The sequence below is a fragment of the Notolabrus celidotus genome, chromosome 13 (assembly GCF_009762535.1).
Source record: "Notolabrus celidotus isolate fNotCel1 chromosome 13, fNotCel1.pri, whole genome shotgun sequence".
Lineage (NCBI taxonomy): Eukaryota > Metazoa > Chordata > Actinopteri > Labriformes > Labridae > Notolabrus > Notolabrus celidotus.
This window is the reverse complement of record NC_048284.1, coordinates 27,634,764-27,660,424: the sequence shown is the minus strand read 5'-3', so window position 1 is coordinate 27,660,424 and position 25,661 is coordinate 27,634,764. Positions and strand designations below refer to the sequence as shown.

The window sequence follows — 25,661 nt, the reverse complement described above, 5'->3', positions numbered from 1 at the left end:
AAAGGAAATGAATCAAGAATTCTGGGAAATGAAAGAACCTGCTGTTATTGTGTAGACCTAACTGGAATTTACCTTATTTAGTCATTTGAAAAAGTGACAGTTTCATTTTAGGCTGATGTTAAAACTCCTTAAAATCTTTTTAAATGGCTCATTTAAGTATCTGCAATGCCATTAAAACAAGAATAACTCATGCAGGATATGTTTTCAGTTGTGCTAATATTCCTCAAAACAAATAATATTATATGAAAATGTAAATGTAGTTAATGTGATTCAGGAGAATTCTAGATTTCACAATTATATCTTAGGAGTTACAGTGGTGGTGGTTTTCAATAAGCAAAGATTTATCATCTGACCTGAATTCTTTATTTCCCAAATATAAAATGTATAGGACTTTAAACACTCTTATGAATCAAGGTGTTAAGATCCACCTGTTCCAGGACGTTTTTTTAAACTTTGATTTAGTTTGATTTGGTGTCCTGAAAAACTACTAGAGTCCTGGTAGAGTGGTCTCAGATAAGTGAAACTGAGAAAAGTTCAGTCAAGTTGAGTTCTTAGAAACAGAGAGGAAATGTGCATGAGGGCAGAGGGAGAGAGAGGGACACATGGAGAGAGAGAGAGAGAGAGAGAGAGAGAGAGAGAGAGAGAGAGAGAGAGAGAGAGAGGCCCTGAGCAGAGCGGGCATGACTGCTGCTCTTGGAGCCTCTACAGGAAACTTTCCTCATGTTGCTCCACTCCTCCTCAGCAGCAGCAGCAGCGGTCTGCCTCCGTCGCTCCAGTTAACCCTCTGATATGCACTTGACTGGACTGTGCGTCGTCTGTGGGACTCTCTCAGCCTGTGAAGTCATGGCTCACCACAAGCATTATCCGACAGCGCGTCACTGAGGATAAGGAAACCAGGAGACTTTTCTTCGATAAACTTTGGGGCTCAATGACATGTATCTGACTCCGGACCTGAGGATGGAGACGGTGTTTTACCTCCTTGCCTTCATGTTGGCTCGTGTCAGTTGGGGTCTTGGGTATTCTGAGTCCAGTATCCAGACGGGGCAGAGAGCGGCCAGCAGACACAGGTAGGATCAACAGGAGCTCACGCGTGTGCTTAAATATTAACACCTATGTCTCGTGAGCTTATTTGCTTTTATTTGAAGGACAGAGAGGAGCAGAAACACTCATTAGAAGAAGTGTTTATCTAAGAATTCTCATCATGACAAGTGCCACCATGAGTGGTCTTGCGGTGTGGTTACCAAAATGAGGCCGGGGGACCTTAGGGGGTCTTTCGGCTCCTCAGTGCACCGAGGGACAAGTCTTTAATGGTTTAGGGCTGAAACGATGGAGGGAGGTAGTGAAAGAGTATTGATTAGTGCTTTCTTTAGTACTATTCAATCTAGAATTTATTACATTACATTACATTACATTATATTATATATTATTTTTTCTGGGGTGTTTATTGGTAGTATGAACCACTAATCAGTTAATACAATTTGACAGGTTAATTTATAATGGATGGATCTGAAGTTGTCTCCTTAACGTGTTTGTGTTTGACTTTAACTTTAATAATAACAGATCATATTGAGACCAACACAATTGGCTCAGTGAACACAATAATGACAATATCAGCAGCAGAGAGAATCAGTATGGAGCAGAAGTGCAAAAAAATCCCATCAGTACTGTATCTCATTTTGATTAACAAGGTTCCTTAAAGTCTTCATACGTTTAAGTGATCATCAAAGTATGTTTCGCAGACGCAAACATGCTGTAAGATCTCACATTTAGGAAAATGTTATTGGTGATTACATCCTCTGGGGGTCCTACCCGGATGGTGGATGATGGTTTTTGGTGGAGGGGTGTGATGATTCAGGGAGCTGAGAGCTGGACTGGGCTTATTGGGATTATAGTTATTTACTATTTTAGGGCCCCAAGTGAAAAGTTCTCAGGGAGTGCAGAAGTTTGATAACGCTCCCTCAGCCTCAGCCGTGTTTAAGTGGAATCCATCACTTCGACTGGCAGTGTTTTTAGTGAAGTTTACATGAACTGTCAGCTCTATGGGAAGTGAAAAACTACAGCAGCTGAATTATTTTGTGTGCCATTAATCAAAAAGACTAATAATATAAAGTGTTAGAAATAAAGTGACTCAGATTTAAGGTCTGCCACCAGTAGGTTTGTGTTATTGTGCTGTTACAGCCCCAGTGTGTTAGCATGCTGACGATGACATCCCTCATTTCTTTGAACAGTAGTTGCAACCTTGTAATTGAATGACTGAGGGACTTTGGGCTAATGTTTTATTGTTGTATGTATATGAATGAAAAAAGGGGTCACTCACAGTAGAATGAGTGAGTAAATGAAGGACAGAGTCTGTACCTCTCACATGTGGTCTGTGTCTGCTGCATGCCTGCATGTGTTTGTACTTAGCGTGTGTGTACGTGTGTATGCAAGGCAAGCAAGACTTCTGGGAGCTGAGCCCCTGCAATATGAGCTCCTATCAGGTTTTTCTCCACATCAGAGCTGCTACTGCTGCCTCAGTCATGATGTGTGGAAGCCTGACCTCTTTGCTGTAAGATGAAGTTGAAGTGTTGTACCACTGTGGATGGGAGGAAGGGGAGGATGACGCTGGGTAAAACATGAAAAAACAGAGGAAAACATTCAGTGAAAAGTGCAATTGAATGAAAATAAGGAATGGTTGGTGATTGGAAAAATATATTATATCCGATTGACATAAGATATGAGAAGAAAAGGTAAAGATAAGACAAAACAATTCATACAAAAACAATGTAAACAAATAAGCAGAAATCTAGCAGGACAAGGTACCAGAGTGTAAACCAACAGAAAATCTGCTCAGATGTGAGAGAAACCAAGCAAGATGACAAGGGCGGATGTAAAAGTGAGAAAAGTCAGGGAGTAGCACTTCAACAAGAGAAAAGACAGACCATGCTGAAGACAAGAAGAAAGGGCCTGGGTCCCTAAATGCCTTTCCCCTGCTGAAACCAGTAGGCTATGAAGGAGTCAGCATGACTGGCCTGTGACAAACATACACAATCAAACCACACACACTTCCATAGTGATGCATCGGGGGGAAGAATTTGCTGGCCCGTGGCAGTGCGGTTTGCCCCCCTGACATCTGTTTGAACTCAATTGATCTGTTTTGACAGATGTGTGAAGTATTCCATAAGTGGTAAAGGCTGTTGAATGAACTGAAGACATCCAGCAGGGGTGTAATGTGGGGGCTCAGGAGGACCCAGAGCGCTCCAACACATCTCCTGCCAAAACGTCTGAGCTGCATCCAGCTCATCAGCTCCGGGCAGCGACAGAGGAAGAGGGAAGGAGCTGTGTGTCTGGGGCTGGATGCAGGTGGACTGCTGATGTTTTGAGGCTCTCGTGCAGTTTGAAGGATGAGACATGAATTAGATACAGACATGTTTCTCTGCAGGAACCAAACGTTATTCTCCTTCTTCTTTTTTATTTGCATTGGCACAGGGCTTCTTAGAGGGGCCAAATAAGAGACACATGAACCTACGGTGCATTACTGTGAGTTCAGTCACAGGTTTTATTGTATCATGAGTTGTTGTTATTGTTTCTTTTTTGAGGCCTTATGCTGAGGATTGTAAGAGGACCAAAAAGTTTGAAATTCTAACACCTTTACGGTCTTGGGTCATTAGCTCTGAAATGTCCACTGTATGGCCAATATATAAACAACCCCCCTCGCTCATTCATGTTCAGTGAGTACAGCTGGAGCTTGAATCTAATGATGGACAGCATTTCCTTGTTGTGTGCTTCCAACTTTGAGGCAACAGTTTGGACAAGGCCTTTTCCTGTTTAGTGTCACAGTGCCCCCCACACACAAAGGCAGACCCATTCATTCAGGGTTTTGATGTGAAAGAACTTGCCTGATGTTCACACAGCCCTGACCTCAACCCCATCCGACAACTTCAGTGTCAGACTGGCCCTGACCGATTCTTAACCCTGACTCTGTCCTGCATTCACCAGAAAATAAAAGAGGAGTTTTCCCTTCACGTCCCTCAATTTTTTTTTTGCTTCCGGTTTGTTTTGAGGTCTTATTTGACAGTGACATCCAGATCTCTTTTTGTTCTCCCAGAGAATGTCTTTGAATTCTTTGTGATTTCTTTGAATGCATTCCTGTCCAAAGTGCACCTCAAACAAAAGAATCCAGGAAACACTTGAGCCTTTTATTCTTTTAATCACAACAGCTATCATTTGTTTTCCTCCAAGAACACCATGAAGTTTTTCAAACTTATTTTGAATATAATTTTAAACTTGATAACTTTAATATAATATACAAGATATGCTATAATCAGGTAAAGCTTTAATTGACCTACTTCTATGGTTTCACACTTTGTTTTTAGTACTTACTAAAGTCTGATCATTCCCACTTTACTTTTATTTTTAATTAGGAATTAGTTTATCACTAATGAGAAATGTCAATGCAAACATGTTGAAATGTAAAAGAGTAAACAAAGTAAGCATTTCACCTGCTGAACAGAACATTTTGCTCAGGATGTGTTTGAACAGTTTATCAATAACTGTGATTGGTCGTGCAAGGAGTTATTATGCTACATCTTTATTGCCCAGATGCTCTGATAGGGAAACGTTTGTAGCACACCGACATGATGGACTCTCTCAGGACACCATGGAGAGGAAGTGGACAGGAAAAGGAGAGAGGAAAGACGATGAAGATGATGAAGAGAGGCTTAAATGCTAGAGCAAAAATGAGGGGTGGCTTTAATACGTATAGCTTTTCAAGAAGAGGTTTAGTTTTAGTGTGATTGTAGCCCTCTGACCACTGGATATAAAGCCTTAAATCTAGTCTACATACAGTAGCTCAAGGGTTGAAGATGTCCTCCCAGACTTCTTTGATCCTCTTTTGTTACTATACATTTTCAAAATACAGCAGACTATCATGACTACACAGAGTACCAAGTGACTCAAATAGAAATTGCCCCATTAGTGCAAATAGTCACTGCGAGCATGTGTTGGCATATTGATGTTAGCATTTATCAGCCTCACAGAAAAACAGCTTGATGTGCTACCAGCAGGCTGAAGGTGATAGACTTTTATCAGTCACTCTTTAAGGGTGTGTTGTGAAATAGCTTTCATTAACAGTATATTTGCCACAGTTCAATTAAAAGCTAAAAAAACAAGCAACAACATTCCAAGATGTTCCGATATCACCAAGCATGAAGTCTCTAACACGATTGTCCTCATCCTGACGGGATCCTGGAAAAAATCCAAATGCACTTTATCTGTGTGATTTTCTGCTAATTAGAGGAGGAAACAAATCTCATTACATATGGTAATGCAAATGTGGGAAGAAGGATCCTTTTCAGTTCAAGTCATTGTGACCCAATTACCATAGTTCCCAGCATGCAATTCACCGGGGAAAGCTTTCTTTTTTAGATAAAAGTACAGAGTTCTATAGGTATTTGGATCCCTTCCTCAGTTCAAGGATGTTGGATCTCTCATCTTAAAAGAAAATTGAAAACATAGCAAAGACATGAATTGCTTCAGAGCAACTAATGTGAATGTACCTGGAAAAACACAGTTGTAGGGTTTTGAGGGAACTTCTGGTTGAAATGCATGTGCTCCTTAAATGGTTAAAATTGAAGCGAGTCACCAACAAGCCCAGAACAGACCTCAGTGCATGATGTATCGCCAGCCTCATGCTAAAGCAAATGGCAGTATCACAGACATTCTCTGTATATCTACATGACTGCCAGGCTAAACAATCAGAGACAAGTTTACACAGTCGCACTGTCCCTTGATGTTGGAATGAGTCCAAGGGTAGAGTGGTGTGTGTGTGTGTGTGTGTGTGTGTGTGTGTGTGTGTGTGTGTGTGTGTGAGTAAAACTGCAGTTTAAGACAGTGTAGAGAGACTGGAAGAATGTATGTGTCTGCCTTTGTTTGTCTGTCGGCGTGTGTTCACTCAAGCATAAGTGAGTGCACTCGAGTGTGTAGACTGTTGTTTGTGACAGTCTGTGTGCTTTGCGGTGTGTGTACATGGTTATACCTTTTACAAGGACATTGGAGGGGTGCTTGACCTTTGGGTCACAGTTCAAACATTAGACACACCCCTTTCCATCGACTCATTCAGGTCGCTGTCGAAGCCTTCCCTTGAAGTTAAATGAAAGATCCCCGAACAATAGGTACCGCCAAGTGTTTTCTTTGTTTAAGTATTGAACCCCATTTTCTTTCTTTTCCATTCTTTCATTCCTCCTTCCTCCCACTTAGTCACTCTAAGTCTCTATATCACTTTTGTCACAGACTATTCCAGTTTTACACACAATTCCCTTCCGTAGGGCTCACGCAGAGGAGCTCCTTCATAAAATGAACCTGGTGTGTGTGAGTTGAGATGTCAGGTCGCAGCTTCCTGCCCGGCAAAGTGAGTGTCTGTCTGCCTTTTATAAGGAGGAGACATTTATTGGTAAATAAAGTGATGCTCAGACAGGTGCAATAGTTTCCCTCACACTGAGTAATAGCTCAGTAAATAAAAACAAGACATGCACAATGAAAGTTTACTGCAGTGGCTGGCAGAGGAGTCATGAAATCATTGTTTGTATCTGCAGGTGAAGCACAATGTGGCTTACTTAACACGCATGTAAGCGTGTTAAAGGTTGTTCCCTGTGCTAGTTTTTATCTGGTGTGCTTTAAAAGCGTGTGCCATGAAACACTGGAGGATTAGAGTGACTATTTTTGTGCCGAAAATCAATAATTTGTGTCTACATACAAGCCATTTGGTCACTTGTGCTGACAAAGACACAATAAGGTAAGCACTGGACCCTGAAGTTCCTCTCAGCCATACAGAGCTTTACAGCACATCCTGGCTCATTGTTTTGGTTTTATGGTCCCACACTTCACTGTTTTGGTTTATTCTCACCACTCACATCAGTGTTGTTTAACAAGCAGCTGTCTGTGGCAGAAAAAAAGTAAAAAGAAAGTACAAAAAATGCACCAAAAAACCAACTGCACACCACTCTCCCACACCTAATAAGAAACAGCAGCTGTAAAGGGGATGGGCTTATTTCCAGATGGACTTAAACATCACTATAAATATTGGCAGATCTAAACTGTTTTCCTGTATTTTTATTTGTCTATAGAAATAATATGGTATTTTTCAAAGAACTAAGCAATAAGTTGCAATGCTTTGCAAAGAAGCTCATGTGCTGGGGCGCCGGTTAGGACTAGTGGTTAAATCGTGCATCCCATGAGGCTTGGAGTCCTAAGGCAGGCAGCCTGGGTTCATTTCCAACATGTGGCCCTTTGCTGCATTTCATTCCCCTCCTTCTCTCTCCCAGTTTCCTGCTCAATCCACTGTCCTTTCCTCCAAGTAAAAGCACAAAAAGAAACTAAAAAAGAAACAAAAACAGAAACAGAAGCTCATGTGCTGCTGATGGTCTACAGTTAACATGATTGATGGTTGATGGTTTTGATTTGCAATGGAAGCCTTGTAGCATTGTGACAGCAAAGGGAGGAAACCATTTAGTGTTTATGGCTTTAAAAACAGCTTTTAAAATGTTTCACTGGATAACTATTATGTTCATTCTACTTGAAAGGCTTGAAATATGCATGCAGCTGTCATAGGTAATAAACTTAAAGCTCCTGTGAGTTATTATCGGTCTGCATCACTTTTGGCCTTCCCTGTTGAAAAAGCAGTACCTCTTATCTCTTGATGATTATTTCCTGTACGTCTGTAAGTAGTCAGCTTTTTTAAAATAGTCAAATGTACCATCCATCAAGGACCTTTGTTGTGGGATTTTGTGAAAAGGCTGTATAGTGTGCAGTTAATCACCTCGTTTGACACTTCCTCCCTCAGTAGCATGTTCAGGCATTAAAAAATAACTTCAAAGAAACAATCAATTTGTATGCGGTTAGTTTTGTTTGCTTTTTAAGTCATAAAGAGGCATCAATATCAATTTCAGTCTGTTTTACAATCAGCCTAAAACTCCTCACTGGAGCTTTAATGTTATTTGTCTTTTTTAGTGCCTCATATTATTGAACATCATTGTCCAAGATATGGTTTTTTTTATCTATGCTAAAGCATTTAAAGAATGCAGCTTTTAATCAAGTCACTCTACATCATTTTACAGACCTTACTCCAGCTGGTCTTTATTGCATTGGTGAAGTTGGCCAGATGTGGATTTGCCAAACCAACCACTCAGACTCTTTCCACATGTTAAACAAAACATGGTGTTAGAAAACACTTCCAGTAAAAATTCTTTGGTTTGGTTAATTAACTTGTTAATCTTTGATAGAGAGCAGCACAAAACTTACCCCGTACACTGTTCCATTGGAAGCTTGTTACTTCAAATCACACTAAATAGGATATTTAATGCCATGTATTTTACATCTTTGGATACTTTGTAACCTCCAAAAGACTATAGAGTTTTACAGACTTTGGTTGCACTGCATAGTCCATACTGATTTAAGTTCCAAAACAACCCAAAGAAAGCACTTCAGTAATTTTTTAATTAATTTAATCTTTCTTTATCTATTATTTATTCTTCTAATACATTCTGATACTAAACGGTCAGGAACATTATGCAGGAACTGCACTGTTTGTTTGCACTGTTTTCCTGTGACTGATATTAAGGAAACAGATTAGCTGCTGAAAACGCCTTTGTAGGGAGTACACACACACACACACACACACACACACACACACACACACACACACACACACAATTCAAAGGGTTACAACTTGTGTTCCTAATATTTATTCTCTGTACATTTGCATGTCTGGCTGTGTTTTGAAAATGCATGAATTCATATGTTGAAATGTGTGTACTTAAAATTGTATTTTGCACTAATGGAAAGGATGCCAAGTCTCTGCAACCAATACTTGGTCTTTATTGGATTACTGAATGGAGTCTTAACTTCACCGTGGTCAGAGAGAGAGAGGGGAGAAAGTACTGTGAAATGTTGTAAGAGGTGTCACCCATGCGAGAGGAAACATGCACACATGCATAGATGCACATATAAACCTAGAACACTGTACTCTCTTTTTTGGAGGGCATATGCCTAGGCACTCCCACACAGAGACACAAACACACACTCTTTCAGTGCTACACTAACACTTAGTCATCCTCCCTAAGTATAAAGACTTCTCTCAGGGTATTTCAGTGGAGTCATGATTGAAGGATGGAAAACACACTGGCAGGAAGGGTGGTACGCACAGAAAGTATGGGTGTTTGGAAGCTGCAGAGACGAAAAGAGTAGTATGTTTGTATGTGTGTGTGTGTGTGTGTGCATCCACATCTGTGTGTGTTCAGTGGTGAAAAAAAGAGTGATGGTTATGTTTATTTAAATGAGACACAGAGCCTGTTCTCCATCAGGGGTGGTGGTGTGTAAAAGTTGCCAACTTTTTGCTTTATCTCTTCTGTCTAAGACCCTGAGAGTCACTAAGTCAGGATAACAGATTGTTGGAGCTGGCCCACTAAATCATGGTGACTAAAAGCAACAGAGTGGGGCTGCGGGGGGTAGAGACAGAGCGGTTTGATTTATCACCACTGTCTTGTTTTAAACATTTCTGATCCCCTCTGTAGCAGCCTAACTCCTGATGGAGATGTTACATTGTTGTTGAAAAACTTTCAGTCCAATGTACACATTACAGAATACTGACCCACAGTACAAGATAACCCAGCGAACCACCCAATGTTGTAATGAAATAAGGACCACTGTGAAGAACCGCAAGACTGTGGAAACACACGAGCAGAGAGGCAGCTGTGTTTGGATGTACTTGTGTTGGCTGACACCGGATATATGGTGGCAGACTTTCTCTAAATCACCAGCACTCCAAGCTATGATAGAAACATTAAAGGCCACGAAACAAACCACAGAATAGAAAATAGTAATACGATCTTGTGCACAAATAGAGGAGAGTGTATGGATCACTTCAACAAGCCACAAATCTTTGGAAATGGCGTTACAGAACTCCTCAGACGTTTGAACGCTGGTTGACTTCAGCTTAGACGTTCATTTATGCTCAGCTTGGTGCTGACTCCATTCTGATCTGATCCCCCACTATGAGCTTTTTATTTTGAGTCAGCTAAAAGCAACACGATACACTGTGAATATACAAAATAAGCCAATTTTTCACAGTGAAACATTATTCACAAGATTTTAATGTGCAGTCCATTCTCCTGTTGTTGTTGTTTTCTTCTTCGTTTTTGGGAGAAGGAGTTGTTTGGGTTTTGCGTTTATCAACTTTATACTTATCACATATTACTGGCCTCCAGTTCAATACTGTGACAGTGGAACAATCATTAGCATGAGCCTTCAGTTCTTTTAAGAGCTAGTTCACCCAAAAGAATGAAAGACATAAATGCTGTGTTGAAGGGGTATTCCTTTTTACTCTCATACATAACCACTGATATTTTCTCATGAGAAGGAACGCTGGTGTGGGTCTCAGTTTGTGTTTAAAAAGCAGCACACCTGTTGTGAACTCTCATGCTCATCTTCAGCTCACCACTTTGCCCTTTAGCAAGAAAATACTGTGCCATGGAATTAAGACTTTAGGCCAGGTTATTTGTTGGTCAATGGCAAAGTTGTTGTCTATGTCCTCAAAATAGCAATACACTACTTTGTGCCTGACTGCACCTTAATTTTGCTGTAGTCACAATAGATGTCAGACATTTAAAAAATTGCGATAAATTGCAACATTTTAATAGTTAATCACGATTAGTCCCATTTTTAATCAAATGCTTTAAAATCCATTATTTTGCATTTAAAACCAGTTTTATAAAAACAGTCCATATTAAAGATGTAATGCAATATTTACCAGTCTCATGCAATAAAATGAACTTAATGATCTTGACTTTTAGATTTATTGTTCAAATACAAACTGCACTGCTACACCAGTGTGGTCTGAAAGCTTGACTTGGAGGTAGGAGACTTCTTCACATGGTGTGTTTTTTTTTAAAGGATAACCTTGTTACACATAAAGAAATGTGCAAACGTGTATGAACAATTCAGCGTCAATATGGTGTGCAGTTTTTCAAAGATAACTTTGATTATTCACCGACGTCCAGTGATCTCTGGTTAATGCAACAGCATTTGCACTTTTAAGGGGTTCCATTTTGATTGCTCTCTCTGTTTCATACAGGTCCTGTATGCATGAAATTATTGTTCCTGATGATGGTATGGGGCATGGCTGGTCACATCATGCCAACCTGAGGACGTCCTTTAGATCTGAGCTAAAGGTCTGTGGCGATCCCACAGAACAGGATAGTGTCTTGTTGGCTTTAAAGATGCAGTTGTGGGGCGCTGGTTGCCTAGCTGTCTAAGCGCCCCACATACAGAGGCTAGAGTCCTCGTTGCAGGGTTGCTGGTTCGATTCATGTCTTCCCCCGCTCTCTCCCCACATTTCCTGTCTCTCTTTAGCTGTCCTAAATAAAAAAAGGCAAAAAAAACAAAAATACAACTTTAAAAAAAAAAAAAAGATGCAGTTGTGCGCTGACATTAGTCTGATCAGTGCGCTAATGTATACTTACCTAAAAAGTGGCTGCTTAAACTCCAAATACTTTGGTGATATTAATTAAATTTGACACAAAGTGGATATTACTTTTGACTTAGCAAAGCAACATGTGCAGTCTGAAAGCATAGCAGTGTTGTATTTCCCATCAGTGACAACATGAGCTTAACCATGGTGTGCCAAAGGGGACAAAAAAAGGCATGCCATTAGAAAAAAAAGCGTTAATTCTGGACCTTTATCACATCATGGTTAACAGATTAACAGCCCTAGTATTTACCCTCCATGGGGGCTGGGTGTTAAAGATGATGACTGTGTTAGGTGGGAAATTACAGTGACACAAGCACTGTGCACCAAGGGGCTTTGTTCCAGGTGCACGATAGAGCCCTTTAATATGTGTGAGATTAAGGTCAATGATCCCTTTGAATTTTCCCGGTGATTCTTGAGGAAAACCTGAAATGTACAATATGACAGTTAATTAGCCCTGTTCACTTTCCCACGTACAGTAGCTGCAGGAATAGGAGGCCATGAGGAGGAGGTCATCAGGGACAGGGGAGGATCGAAACATGATAATCTCTTTCTGTCAGTCACACCAGCTCAGGAATGAAGGGGAGGCTCAGGGTCTTAAGGGAACAGTGGAGAGGTGTAGTAACTCAGAGGAAGAGATAAAAACAAGTTGAGAGGAAGAGAAGGAGATAATAAACAGAGATGGACGGGGAGAGATACAGGCAGAGAGGGATGAAGTAGAAAAGACTGCGAGATGGAAAGAAAGAATGCCACACAGACACAGAGGGCCAAAAAAGGAGAATTAAATGAGTTCAGCAGACAGACGGATGGACAGACAAGGATGTAGAAAGACAGACTGATAGACAGAGAGAGGAAAGCTGTTGATTGACCTTCCTTCATGAAGGATCTCTTTGTACGATCCAACTTTTTTCTTTAAACCTTCCGTAGTTCTGCTCAGATGAATGCAAGAGTGACACTAATTGGCCATAATAACCATCAGGGAAATAGCAGTGGATGAGGATTCTGGGTAATAGGAAAATGATGATAGAAAGCAACTGAAGGACATCTGTGTCTCGAACCTATCTATGGTTCTTATCACAAGAGATATCTGAGGGTCACGGGGGGGTCAGAGGGGATAAGGACAAATTGAGAAGCGCATGTAGACGTGGGGTTGTATGTGGAGGTGTATGTGTGTGTGGGTTTCGTATAACTCCCTTCCTTTAAGATTGAGTTTTAAGATATGCATGTGGACACTTTCGTGGAATAGTTACAGCCTTATCTGTGCAGAGTACTTAAAAGTTAATAATTGAGTTAGGTTTTAAATCTGAAGTTTAAACCTGTTATTTTATGTATGTAAGTTTAACAAACCCATTTTTATTTCAGCTGCTACAGACAAAAAAGAAAAGTGCTTTAAAATTTCCACTGTGCCCTGCCAGATCAGCACTAAAGCAGACTTAAGGAGTTAGAGACTAGCTGCTAGCATGTCTACAAGCAGTGACCAAATTCTTCTCAGAGGAATTGGTGGAGGGCAAAGAAGGTACTCTAATGGGAGTGAATATTCCAGCTACATCTGCCAAGTTGCCAGAAACACGACTCCATATAACTGCTAATGTTGTTCAGTGTGTCTGGATGAATGAAAAGGCAGCACATTTGCTCGTGCCAAACACACAGAGAATTAGTAAAACAGCTCTCCACAGCCACTTTTTATCTCCATGCATTGGTTTTCCAGCTCACAGAGACATTATGGCGAGCTCTTAGCACTCTCATCCATTCAGTGCTGTTGAAGGGCCGCTTTCAAAGAGATCTTTTATGGGCAAAAAAGAAACTGTGTAAGCCAAAACAGCTAACAGAATAACCTGAGGGAAAGGCTGAATAATAAGATAATCATAGCGAACTTCAAACACAAATAGGGTTTTCACAGGAGGTGGTAAATACATACACAAGGTGTATCATAACTTACTAAACCAGTACCATCTTTGAGCTGTTTCTTTTTTCTCAGATCCAGGCTAGCCTCTCCTACTGCTTGAAGTCTTTATGTCACGATCTGACTCTTTCTTTTGCTGTTTTCGTCCAACAATTGACATGTAGATGAGTACTTAAGGTTTAAAACATTAACATGACTGTCATATAAAAAAAGTAAGTGAACTTCACTAAAACAATGTCTGGACTAAATCTATCTGCCAAACGTATCTTAGCTACCTGAAAACCAGCTGCAAATTGGTATCTAGTGAGGGTGGTGTAGTTTGGTCCTAATCTCTTTTTACTTAAAGATTAGTGGGACCAGATTTGGGTACCATGCCCAAAGATGTTTTGGCTTCTGTTTGTTGTCCAGGTCATATTGTCCACCAGAGTTTAACCTCTGGCATGTGCAAGAAAATGGTCTGTGTGGGAGTTAAAAGGAGCGAGAGACAATCTGTTATATGATCCAGGAAACCATTGAATTGCTGCCGTAGGTTGCCTGCTGCTGTGAACGTTCCAGCTGCTACAACCACCACTATATGTTTCACCACTATAAACTCTCTCTCTCTCTCTTTTCATCTCCTCTATCCCCCTTTCCAACCCCAACACTGTCTCAGCAGATGTCTGTCTAACATGAGTCTGGTTCTGCTCAAGGTTTCTGCCTCTTAAAGGTTTCTGCCTCTTAAAGGAAGTTTGTCCTTGCTAAATGAGTCCTGTCTGTAAGATGGGACTGAATCTTATCCTGTCTTGATGTTGGGTCTCTGTTAATAATTTAAAATGGAGTTCGGTCTAGACCTGCTCTGTTTGTAAAGCATCTTGAGAAAACATTTGTTGTGATTTGGCGCTATATAAATAAAGATTGATTGATTGATCGATTCATCAACAGTCCTTGATATAATTTCTCAACACCTCTTAACTTGTTGGTCAGACTGTAAACAACACAGCAAACAGAAAAGGAATTATTGTCTGGAAGCCTTTGATCCCTAAGTTCTGGCTTTACCTGAAGCTCTGGAAAGTTGGCCCTCAATCAGGGGTAATAACATGTCCAGAAATGTACCACTGGGTTCCAGGATGTATTTAGCCCTAATCTCTCACATTGATCCCCATAAACATGGTGAATTATTACTTGGAATAGGGAACCTTTAATGTATATATAAACAAGTAAGTACTTCAGATACAAAAAATGTGAACCCATGCTTTAACACGCAGACCTAAAGGAAATATTCATCTTCTGTCTCAAAGCAAGTATAGACACACTTCACAATACATCTGAGTTATTTCTGTATCCCAGAGGCCAATTCCAGATACACTCTTTCATTTCATTTCCTGTAAACTAATGCAAATATTTAAAGATTAAAATGGAGTTATACAAATCTGAAGCAAGACACTTTAATCTCAGTTTGATATTATTTGTGGTATTAATGCTGCCAATGGTAGATTTTCACATGGATATGCAGAATAAACCCTACAAGGATATGTACCCATGAGTGTGTGTTTCTGTGGGTTGGTTTGGGCTGAGTTTGGGAGACATACAATGGCAGCCATTGTTGAAATCCTGCAGTTATCCTGAACAGATCTGACATTTGTGCGGGGGAACAATTTCTCTTGAAAGTTGCAGAGAAAAATAAGCACTTTGAGATATGTATCTCAGACCTCACAATGGAGCCTAAAAGTCAAACAAGTGACAAGATTTTAGATTATAGCTTTTCCAATCATTCTTCTCTCTGCCTGAAAACAAAAGGCAGCAGCTGTGTGTGTGTCAGAAGGCTGTTATGTGTGTAAAATCATCACAAAGATATTTACTTGTTCCCTGTTTGCTGCTTGTGTGTTGTTTTATAGGAACTGGTGCGCCTATGTGGTGACACGCACTGTTAGCTGTGTGATGGAGGATGGAGTGGAGACATACATCAAGCCAGACTATCAACGATGTACCTGGGGCCAATGTCCTAGAGTTGCGTGAGTATCTGTCTCATCTGAGGTATTTTCTATCTCCTCTGATCTTTCTTCTGTGACTGAAACTGAATCTGTTCTGTTTAACCACTGCAACTTCCTGCCTTTGGATTCCACAACATCTTGAGCCCTGAGTTCATCCATCTTATCTTGTCTTTGGTGAAGGAACTTATTCACCACTGTGCATTTTAAGTCCCTTTTTTTTAAATCAGGAAAGATGTGTCAGATTGTGCCTCACTTGTTTTGCCAAAGCATCAATACAGATATAATGACAGCCTCTTAGTTACTGATGTTCCCATGAATTGAATTCTGGCCTCAGACTCGCACATATTTCTGTGGTGGAGAGCGACTATGCCAACCTTTGGATATTTGATATTTCAAATGTTGGAGCAAATGTTCTGTGTTTTGAACATGTTTTGCTAACAAGAAAACATCAATCAGGTGTTTGTGTTTTATATCTCTCAGAAGCGTTCACCAGTTTTGACACAGACCTGGTTGCTTGATCCCCGTGCCTGCTAGAGGCCTTGGCCTAAACCTGGGCTATGCTAAGAATGAAGCCGACAGGGGTTCCAGGCACCACAGTCTAGTCTCCTGTCTTGTAAAAACAATTTCTTCTTCTTACTCTTTCTTTCGTTCTTTCTTTCTTTTATGGCTCTCCTCCCTTCTTACTGTTTCCCTTACTGGACAAACTCCTCCTACAGCCATCTATCCGAGCCCTGTTTTTGTTTTTCCTCTGAGAGGACGTCGGATTCCTCTTTCTCACGCTCTCAAAGAGGGAGCTGGAGGATGAAATCTTCTCTGTGGCACAGAGGAAGACCGTGTGGTACCTACAGAAATGTTTGTGGGCTGGCAAAGAGGAAAGCAACATGCTAAAGTTTTACAGTGAGGGCTTGTTAATGCGCCTGCGACTCTGCCATAAATCTTTATTGAGACTTCAGCCGATACAGGTCTATTTATTGCATTGTTAGTCTAACACTAAGTCCTTTCAGCTGTAGAGCTGTGTGGCACATTTACAACAAAACTGTAAAAACAATCTTTATGTCAAAAAGTTCAGATTTAATACTGGCTAGATTCAGATAGTATCTTTGGGAATATTCCTTGATCAGTCTTTGATCATCAATTGATCCTGTTCAGTTGAATCCAGACATGTGCTCTTGAATATTAACAACATCTTAAAACAGAAAGACTGAATGAGAGAATTGTTGTTCTGACGGCGCCTTCATGTTGGTGAAGGAAATTAACTGTGACTCAAGAAAATGGAATTTAAAGTGATCACAAGTTTCAATCTTCCTCCTCTGTGAAAGAAACAGATGTAAATCACTTTGAGATGCGTTTAAGTGCTTGGCATGGAAAATCTGACTCGTACAGTGGTGAGTTTGGAGGCCACTGTGGGTTCTTCACTGAGTTAGCAGGTTCGCTCTGTAATTGTAAACGTTATATGGTGATCAGGCTGGAGTCAGCTTTCAAGCTTTCAAGTGAGGGCAAATAAAACAAAATGAATAACTCAATCTGAAATGTCCATTTCATCCTTTAGCTACCGGACGTACAGGAGACCGAGGTATAAGGTTGCGTACAAAATGGTGACAGAAATGGAGTGGAAGTGTTGCCATGGTTACTCTGGTGAAGACTGCCAAGACGGGCCAAGAGGAACCCCAGACACTCATGTCAGTGGAGGCCGACCCCGCGTCACACAGACCGGCTTCAACAACGGGGGCGGACAGAGAGGAGAAGGTAGAGTGTTTGAAGCTGGTTTTATGTGTTTTCTCTTAACCCACCAATTAATCAATGATTTAATCCTTTGATTATTGAATGCTCCTGACTTTTCGGAGATATATAACCTTCAGAAAGATTCAAGGATAGTTATGTAATACATCACATGTAAAGATAGGAGGAAAGGCATGAAAAGTATAAATGACTTAGATCCAATCTGACATACTGAATTCACTTTATCTGCATTAAATATTCTTGAGTTTTCAATCTCTGACAGCCAAATGATAATCTTTAGCATTACTTTCCTTGTCTTCAGGAGACTCTGAGAGGATCAGACAGCTGGAGGAAACGGTCCGTGGCCTGAACAAAGACCTACACAACATGCAAACCACCATTCACGGCATTAACCAGAGACTGTACGTAAATACTGTGTTCAATGAATCACAAACAAGTTCATTGAGTTCCTAAACCTGCACACCAAAACCTGTTTGCATCACATTTAACTTGCTGGTTGTTAGCTTTATGGGAAGAAATGTAGTACACTGTAAATACTTTGATATTTATTGTAGCTCATATTTAAAGACATAAGTTTGTGGAGGGAGCATACACTAATTCATTGACAGAGGTTTGTAATTAAGGTGGAAGATGCCAATTTTAAAGAACTTGATGCTACATGAACACACTGCATGTGTCTGTTGCGTGAAATGCTTTAAGATAATCAAGAAAGTTTGGACAAAAATGTTTGCCATCCTCTCCTCCCACATTTTGAATTAATATGAAGTCATTTGGAAGCTTTGTTTCATCTACTTAGATGTGTTGCATAATCTATCAACTCTCCACCTTTGATGATAAATATAACCAAATCTTAAAAAGCAAACTTGTATTCTTCTTCTTTGTAGGCCTGGTTTGAATGGGGCCACTGTCCCTGCTGATTCAGCTCAGCCACACATGAAGGACACCATCAACAGCATCCAGACTAAGCTGGACCATCTCTACAACAGAACACAGGTTAAAGCTTCATCCGTCTATTAACTATCTCCTTAATAAGAACTTTAAATGCCAAGATAGATCGTTATACTTTTAGTGGACGTTCTCCCCTTCAGGTCCATGACCAGACTCTGCTAACTATCAACAACCATCTCGTGAATGGAGGGGGCAACGAGCTAGACGGAGTGGCCAAAGATGGAGGAGGTGGGGGAAACCAGCTGAATACTCTGAAGGAAGAGATACTGACCGAGCTGGAGAGGAGAGTGTCTCTGTCCTGCTCCTCCTGCCAGGTGAGGCTCAATATGTACAAATCAGACCTGCGGGCCTCAGGCACAAACATCACTCTTCTTTGATCAAGGCATTTATGGATGTCATGATGTGTTATTTCATAGTCATAGTTTGTGATCCTATAAAATGTATACTTTGCTCCGCATAGTCTTCTGTAAGTGATATCCGCTGCATGAAATGTATCAGCCGCCTGCAGGCAGTTATAAAAGACATTGCATTCCTTTATAAACCACTGCATCAACAAAGGAAGAAATGCTGCACACGAATGCTGTGTTCCAAACTCTATTATCAAGCAACTTTGAAAGGACTGGAAAGTTGGGAATTAGAATAAAACAACATTTTTGGTCCAGCTTGGTTCCTTGTCCTAACTACCACGGCACCTACTGACCTCTTCACTTACAGCTTTTCTGCTTGTTTTCATTCTTTACTCTATACACCAAATGGAACTGAAACAATTTTTTGTTTCTTGAATGTTTAGTGCAGTTTAAGTAAAAGTTAATTGTGGCACCAGTAACCTAAGTAAGGGATAATGTATGGTTAGCAGGTAGTTATGGGAAATAGAATCTTGGTCAAAAGATAATTTTATTTATTTAAAAAGATTTGTATGTTTACAGTTTTTAATAAATAGTCCCAGTGGTTCCTCTGCAGTTAGCGTTCAATAACGATGGATTCTTATCTGTCTGTTTCGGTTGATTTAACATGAAACTGTCCTCATTTAGCTCTCCTTCTTCTCTGAGCTCTGCGGTTCACACAAAAAAATTAAAAGGAAAATTAAAAATAAAGGAAGCAAATGTCACAACTTTGAACCCTGCTGCTATCATCACCACCGCTCATGGTTTAATTTTCTTTGTAGTGACCGGTATCTTAAAGTTTAACTCACCTTCTCCGTTGCCGTTACTAAAATAGCTAGACAGGATCCAATATGTAAACATGCGTAGCCTGCTGATTTGGCATGCTAACTGAATGTGATTTAACCATACTGTTTGGTGCAAACAGAAACTAACAGTTTTACCTCACCTTATGGTCTATTGTGTCAACAAGCAGAAGCAAAATGTGCCGGAACTCTTTTCCACGGATTGATTTGACATGATGTGTGATCAGTTTGCCTCTGGTGTTGCTCATGTTAGTGAAAGTTAATAACTGAAGTCAAGAGGTATTTTTTACCAATCAGAATCCGGCATCTTACACAACCGGATGATCAGTGAGAAAGCTGGGTAATAAGCTCATTTAGATCCATCATTATTGTTACAAACTGTAGGTGTACAGAGGGCTTTTCTAAAATATTTAAGAAGTGGGATGAAACTATTTTGAATGCAGAGACATTGCTAAAAAATCCCTCTCTCTTTTAGGCAGGTGTGGAAGACCTGAGGCGCCAGCAGCAAGAGGACAGGGATCGGATCCAAGCCCTGGAGAAGCTGCTCAGCTCCATGGACCAGCACCTGAGGCAGAGCCTGGATGTCTCCCGTCGTGAGACTGAACGCTCCCAGTCCTGCTGCAACACTGTCACTGAGCTGGAGAAGAGGCTGTCTGCTGTCGATGTTCGCATCACCAACACAGCTAACAAATGTGACACCATCAAAGGGCGGCTGGATAAGGAGCTAGCCGGGACAGGTGGAGGAAAGGGAAGAGTGACAGAGGACAGACTGAATGGCAGACTGAGAGAGCTGGAAAAGAGGGTGAATAGCACAGTGAGGAAGACGGAGCAGAGGTGTACCAACACTGGGAACAACGTGAAGGACAATGTCCAGAGAGACGTCACACAGCTGCGCAACATGGTCACCAGCCGGCTGGATGACCACAGCTTCAGGATTGGAAAGATAGAGCTGGACGTGGCTGTGCTCGGTGATACGGTCACGGACCACAGTCGGCGTTTGAGTCAGTTAGAGAACACTACAGTCTTCCTGGACAGAAGGTTAACATCAACCACAAACATGTGCAATGAAACCTGTGGGCCAAATGGAAAAGGCCGTAAGACTGATGACACAGTTAAAACCCTGCAGTGGAGAGTCGTGGCCAACCAAGAGGAGATTCAAAAGTTCAACACAAGGTTAAAAGATTTGTCTCTTTCAGGAGACTCGCTGATCGACAGAGTGATTGACTTAACAAACGATGTCAAAAACATAAAAGATATAACCGGGGAGAACGGTGAGAAATTCAACCGCATTGTCACTGAGGTTGAAACACTGGGCCATGATTTGGAGGACTGCTCTATCTGCAGCAGTATAGACAAGGACTTACGCTCGCTCACCAACTCCACCACCATCGGCCTCAGCAAGTGCCAGACAGAGCTAACAGATCTGCGCAGAAAGGTGGACTCGGGAGAATCAGTCTGCTCTCAGGTGTGCTCCAACCTTCAAGAGGAGGTGGGACGACTCAGAGAGGAAGTGGAGGAGTGTACGGGGCAGTGTAAAATCAACATAAATGATCTTAAGAAACGTCTGGACGGTCATGGCGTCCACACTGGGAGGTTAGGTGGAGATCTGAAGTCCATCCAAGGAGAGCTGTCCGGAGCCATTGTCAAATTCAACTCCATCAATGACACTCTGAAGGGCCTTGGGAGGACTGTGCAGAGGCATGGGGACACGCTCATTGACCTCACTAACACCAAGGACGACATCATCTCTGAGGTAAGATGATATCGTGATTATGAAGACAACTTTTATTATGTTTATGTTATTAACCTTTGAACTGAAGCAATGTTGTCTAATCAGTTTTTAGAAGTGCTAATCTAACCTTTTTTGTGTTAGCAAAGCGAGAGATAGAGCAGTCAAATCACCAACAAATGTAATCTCTGTCTCGTTAAGTATGTTTTTTCTCTGAGTTCTTTGTTATATTTCCTCATCTTTTAAATGTAGCCCATGGCATTGCATGTTTAACTCTCTGAACTAAAAAGGTCTGACCATCATTCTGATAATAATAACAGTCATTTTGCATGTTATGTTTTTGTTTTATTGAACTGTACATACAAAAATACAACTTTCCTTCATGCACTTCAAAACAGCTTCGTTGTCAATCAAACATTCCTGATGGTTATCTTGGCAACAGTCTTTTCGCATAATATTATTGTAGTTAGAAAAATATTTGAGCATATTACAACCTTAAGTTCTTGACAGACATGGTTTAGATTTTATGCTTACATATATTTGTGTGTTTAAGATACCATATGAAAATAAATCAGAGCAAAGGTGGAGGAAAGTGGCCGTAAGCGAAAATGTTTTCTAAAGAAACTCATCCAAAACACACACATTAACAAGCATTTATGTTCCCTACAAGGTGGACACCCTGCAGAAGGAGCTGACAGAGCACGTTGATGACTCCAAGATTAGAATTGACAGTCTGGGCAGAGACATCCTGGAAATAAGGAGAAACTTTGTGACAGAGATCGGGGAGTGTCGGCTGTCAAGTGATGGCCTAGACCAAAGACTTTCAAAACTTGAAGGAGTGTGCGGACGCTTTGACTCTTTTTCAGACAGCCTGGAGAAGATCAAGGAGGGCCTGAACAGGCATGTGACTGGGCTGTGGACTTGTGTTAATGGACTCAATGTCACAGTGATGTCTCATGGAGAGCATATTGAAAATATCCAGAATGTCCAGCTGGAGAAAGTCCACTCCAACATTCACAGACTGAACTCTTCAGTGGTGGACTTGGTCAAGGAGTTCCACAGTTTCATTCAGCAGGACTTCGTGGGTGAGTTGCAGAGGATTGAGGGCATGGGATTTGTCTTTTTGGATGAGAGATAGCACTCAGTTAAAGGGAGTGAGGGTCAGGGTGAAGGAAAAATAGACCAAAGAAAGAATCCAGGCAGTATTTATCAGAATCATGAACTTTGAGAGTCTATTAAGAGTCCAGTTCCACTGAAAAAGGAGTTAAAGTAAACATGAGGGTGAAAGGCACATTGTGAGTCACAACAGATTAAATGTTTTAGCGGTCTTGGCTTACTGTGCATGCTTTTTAGAATCTCCCAAGAGAACCTATTACTGCTAAAAAGGATTTTCAGGAGTGTGTTTCCCAGCTGTGAGGTCTCATTAAATATATTTTTTGGATCCAGGCCCACCTGGTCTAACTGGCCCCCGTGGAGAGAGGGGCGAGAGTGGACCCCAGGGACTTGTTGGACCCCAAGGGAGGGTGGGACCTCAAGGCAGAGAAGGCAGGCAGGGAGTGGCTGGACCCCCAGGTAAGGATAACAAACTTTCTCTTTGAGTTATTTGATTAAACTTTTAATTAATGATTATTTTGTCTTCTCAAACGTCTGCTCTCTGTTGTCATAAGAGTAAAAAGTCAATTTCCTGAGTGGTAATGTTAGATGATCAAACTTCTTCCTTCATCTTACCTTTCAGGTCTGAGAGGGGAACAGGGTATGTGTTTTTTTTAGTTCTATAATAAAATGAAACACTCAGTTTTTTTCTATTTTTATTTCACTGTAACTCTTACATTTGACCTTTCCTCTGTGATCAGGTCCTGCAGGGTCTGATGCTCATGTGCCACGCCTTTCCTTTTCTGCTGCACTGACTCGTCCGATGAGAAGCGCAGGAACTATCGTGTTCAACAGTGTGTTTGTCAATGAAAATAATGTCTATAACCCCAAAACAGGTGAGTTTGTATCAGATGCAATTATTTGAATAGAGCTCTCCTGAAAATAATTATCTGTTGTTTTACTTTTCTGCTTTAAGATGACCCTCAGGAACAGAGGGGAATGTTTTAATGTGAATTCAAAGGATCAAAAAATCTAATTAATTCTCTTCGCTCTCTATGTAATCCAACCTTGCTAAAAGTAGTGTTTCTTTTGTTTCATTAAGGCAAGTAAAGCTTTTTAAAAATAAATTATGCCCTAGGTAATCAGCTGATTGTAATGTCAACAACTGAGGCATTTTAAAAGGCAAGTACTAGCCAGCTAAGTAGTTTGAACGTAGTAACAGCATAGGCGAACTTTGTGGTAAAGCGCCATTGAATGCCAGGAATCAAGGACACGCTGCGTGTATGGGTCCAATAATCAGATTTTTTATGTAGTGAGCATTTAAAGTTAAAAAAAAGCATTCATAGTGCCTACAGAACTCTGATTGGTTAATTGTGTTAAAACAGATGAAGCAGTTAATTTAAAGGTAGGTCAACACCACAATCAGAATTCCTAGTTTCTTTATTAAGTGGTTGCAGAAATGTAGTGATAAACATTCTTAAACATTGGGCAAGTAATCCAAAGTATCTGTATAGCTTGACCTGACGTAAATAAGACGATATGCATACAAGGATTGCTTGACGCTTTAAATTAGTCTTGTTTCCATACTTTGAATTTTGAAGCAAATCAACATGTACAAAAGCCAAACTCTACAACCTCAAGTCTTTGTTTCAATCTGCATCCATCCTCCAGGTTATTTCACGGCTCCAGTGAGTGGGAAGTACTTTTTCAGCGGCATCCTTACAGGCCACAAGAACATGAAGATTGAGGCGGTGTTGTCCAAGTCCAACAGAGGTGTGGCACGCGTGGACTCTGCAGGGTATCAGCCTGAAGGCCTGGAGAAGCCAATGGCAGAGGCAAAACACATCCCTGGAGCTCTCGCTGTCTTCAATATCATCCTGCACATGGAGGCAGGGGACACGGTCTGCGTCGACCTCGTCACTGGCAAACTGGCTTACTCCTCTGAGCCCCTGACCATCTTTAGCGGGATGCTGCTATACGAGACCGTCTGATTGAATAAAGTCTTATTGTTATCGGTCTCTCTGGGTGGGACTTTCAGTAGAGAGCATTTTATTTGTGTGCCAGACTGTAAAAGTCAGAGACTGAGTAGGCTAAGCAGTCAAGGAGACTGGAATTACTGGACTGAATTCATTCAGCGTGGAGATACTTTATATTTTACTGTACGCGCTTATAAGGAAGGGAAAAAATCCTTTTCAACCACAATCCTTTTTGTTTTTCACAGCTTTAAAGGAAACAATTTCTGCAAAAAGTTTTTATTTTCAAACATGTTTCTTTCATAAAAAGCCACTGCAGGGTTACCTTATTGTTCCATAGATCAGTCCGTGCTCTTTACTTGAATTCCTGACTGATTCCACCAGATTGCTTTTAGTACTTGTAATGACAAAAGGAAACTCTGTAAGACTGTAAAAGATTAACGATTTGGGATTTTCCAGATTTTGTGCTTTCAACTCACAGCATATCAAGTGTTCAGGGGTTATTGTACACTTATTTTTGTAGCTGACGAAGTTTCATTTCTTCATGCTCATTGTTTCACTTTGACCACAAGCAAACTTCCCAGAAACATTATGCTGGATGCCAATTGTCTTGGAAAATCAGTGATGTAGGAGGGGTCACAGTCCAAACCACTATTCTTTAGAAGGAAATGCTCAAATGAAGTCAGTGACGGTTCAGTCGAAAAACCACAGGATTTTATAAATCATACGGCGGGAAATAATAAGACCATTTTAGGACATTAGCTCTGCCCAGAAACACAAGGCAGGCTGGAAGATGGCCATGGGGAAGAATGGGGATATTTTTTCTCTGTCCTAATAAGGGACATGTAAACTTCTGGAGGATTAAGTACTTAAGGTTATGAACTGTTACTATCAGTCCATCTTACAATGGAACTTTTATGCAGAGCTAAAAATAGCAAATAATGAAGTTAGACTTCCCCTTTTTTCCTTTTAGATATCCTACCTCTCAGATGAATACACACACACACACACACACACACACACACACACACACACACACACCTCCTACATTAAGAAGTGTGATACAAATGCCTCTGGAAGAAATGTGTGCATGAGCTTGTAGATATTATAATATGGATTTTAAAAGGAACTTGCACATAATCAGAGAGACGATATGATAAATGGTCCAGATATTGTGTTATACTGACACTGCTGTGGAAGTAATTCAGTTTTAGCACCAGCAAATTAAGTTTATTTTACAGTGCATACATTTTTAACTTTGTTCCCCCCTGTGTTAGGTGTGAAGTTGTATTCTATATGTTTTTTATGCATTGTATAACAGTGAAGGAATGTAAATATTTTTTCAGCAGTTTTTCCCTTTTCAAATGTTTATGAGCTACCACTTCACCTTACCAGGTACTGTATATGTTATTTGTATGTTTTGCCACAAGTATGCCTCAAATACAGAAACTAAGTTTTACACAGCTGGTGTCAGCTCACTTTTATCGGGTGTATGTTCTTTTATCAAACGAGAAAGCATTGGCCAGTTTGTGTCCACTGTTTAGCTTTCTTTTGAACTTATTTAAACTGGCACTTCTTTTGCTTTTGCAAATACACACAGCTGTACTGGCTCTTTCTTGA

General features: G+C 40.7%; 1 protein-coding gene across 1 annotated transcript; it reads left to right on the top strand.

Moving 5' to 3' along the window:
* The first annotated feature begins 695 nt into the window (after nucleotides 1-695).
* Nucleotides 696-25,661, top strand: emilin1a (elastin microfibril interfacer 1a). Its single transcript, XM_034700029.1, has 12 exons — nucleotides 696-1,067; nucleotides 15,278-15,394; nucleotides 16,923-17,119; nucleotides 17,415-17,514; nucleotides 17,998-18,106; nucleotides 18,202-18,375; nucleotides 19,723-21,000; nucleotides 21,647-22,061; nucleotides 22,423-22,548; nucleotides 22,712-22,729; nucleotides 22,830-22,964; nucleotides 23,740-25,661. Exons 1-12 carry the CDS (start codon nucleotides 934-936, stop codon nucleotides 24,057-24,059), a joined length of 3,123 nt encoding a protein of 1,040 aa, XP_034555920.1. The 5' UTR covers nucleotides 696-933; the 3' UTR covers nucleotides 24,060-25,661.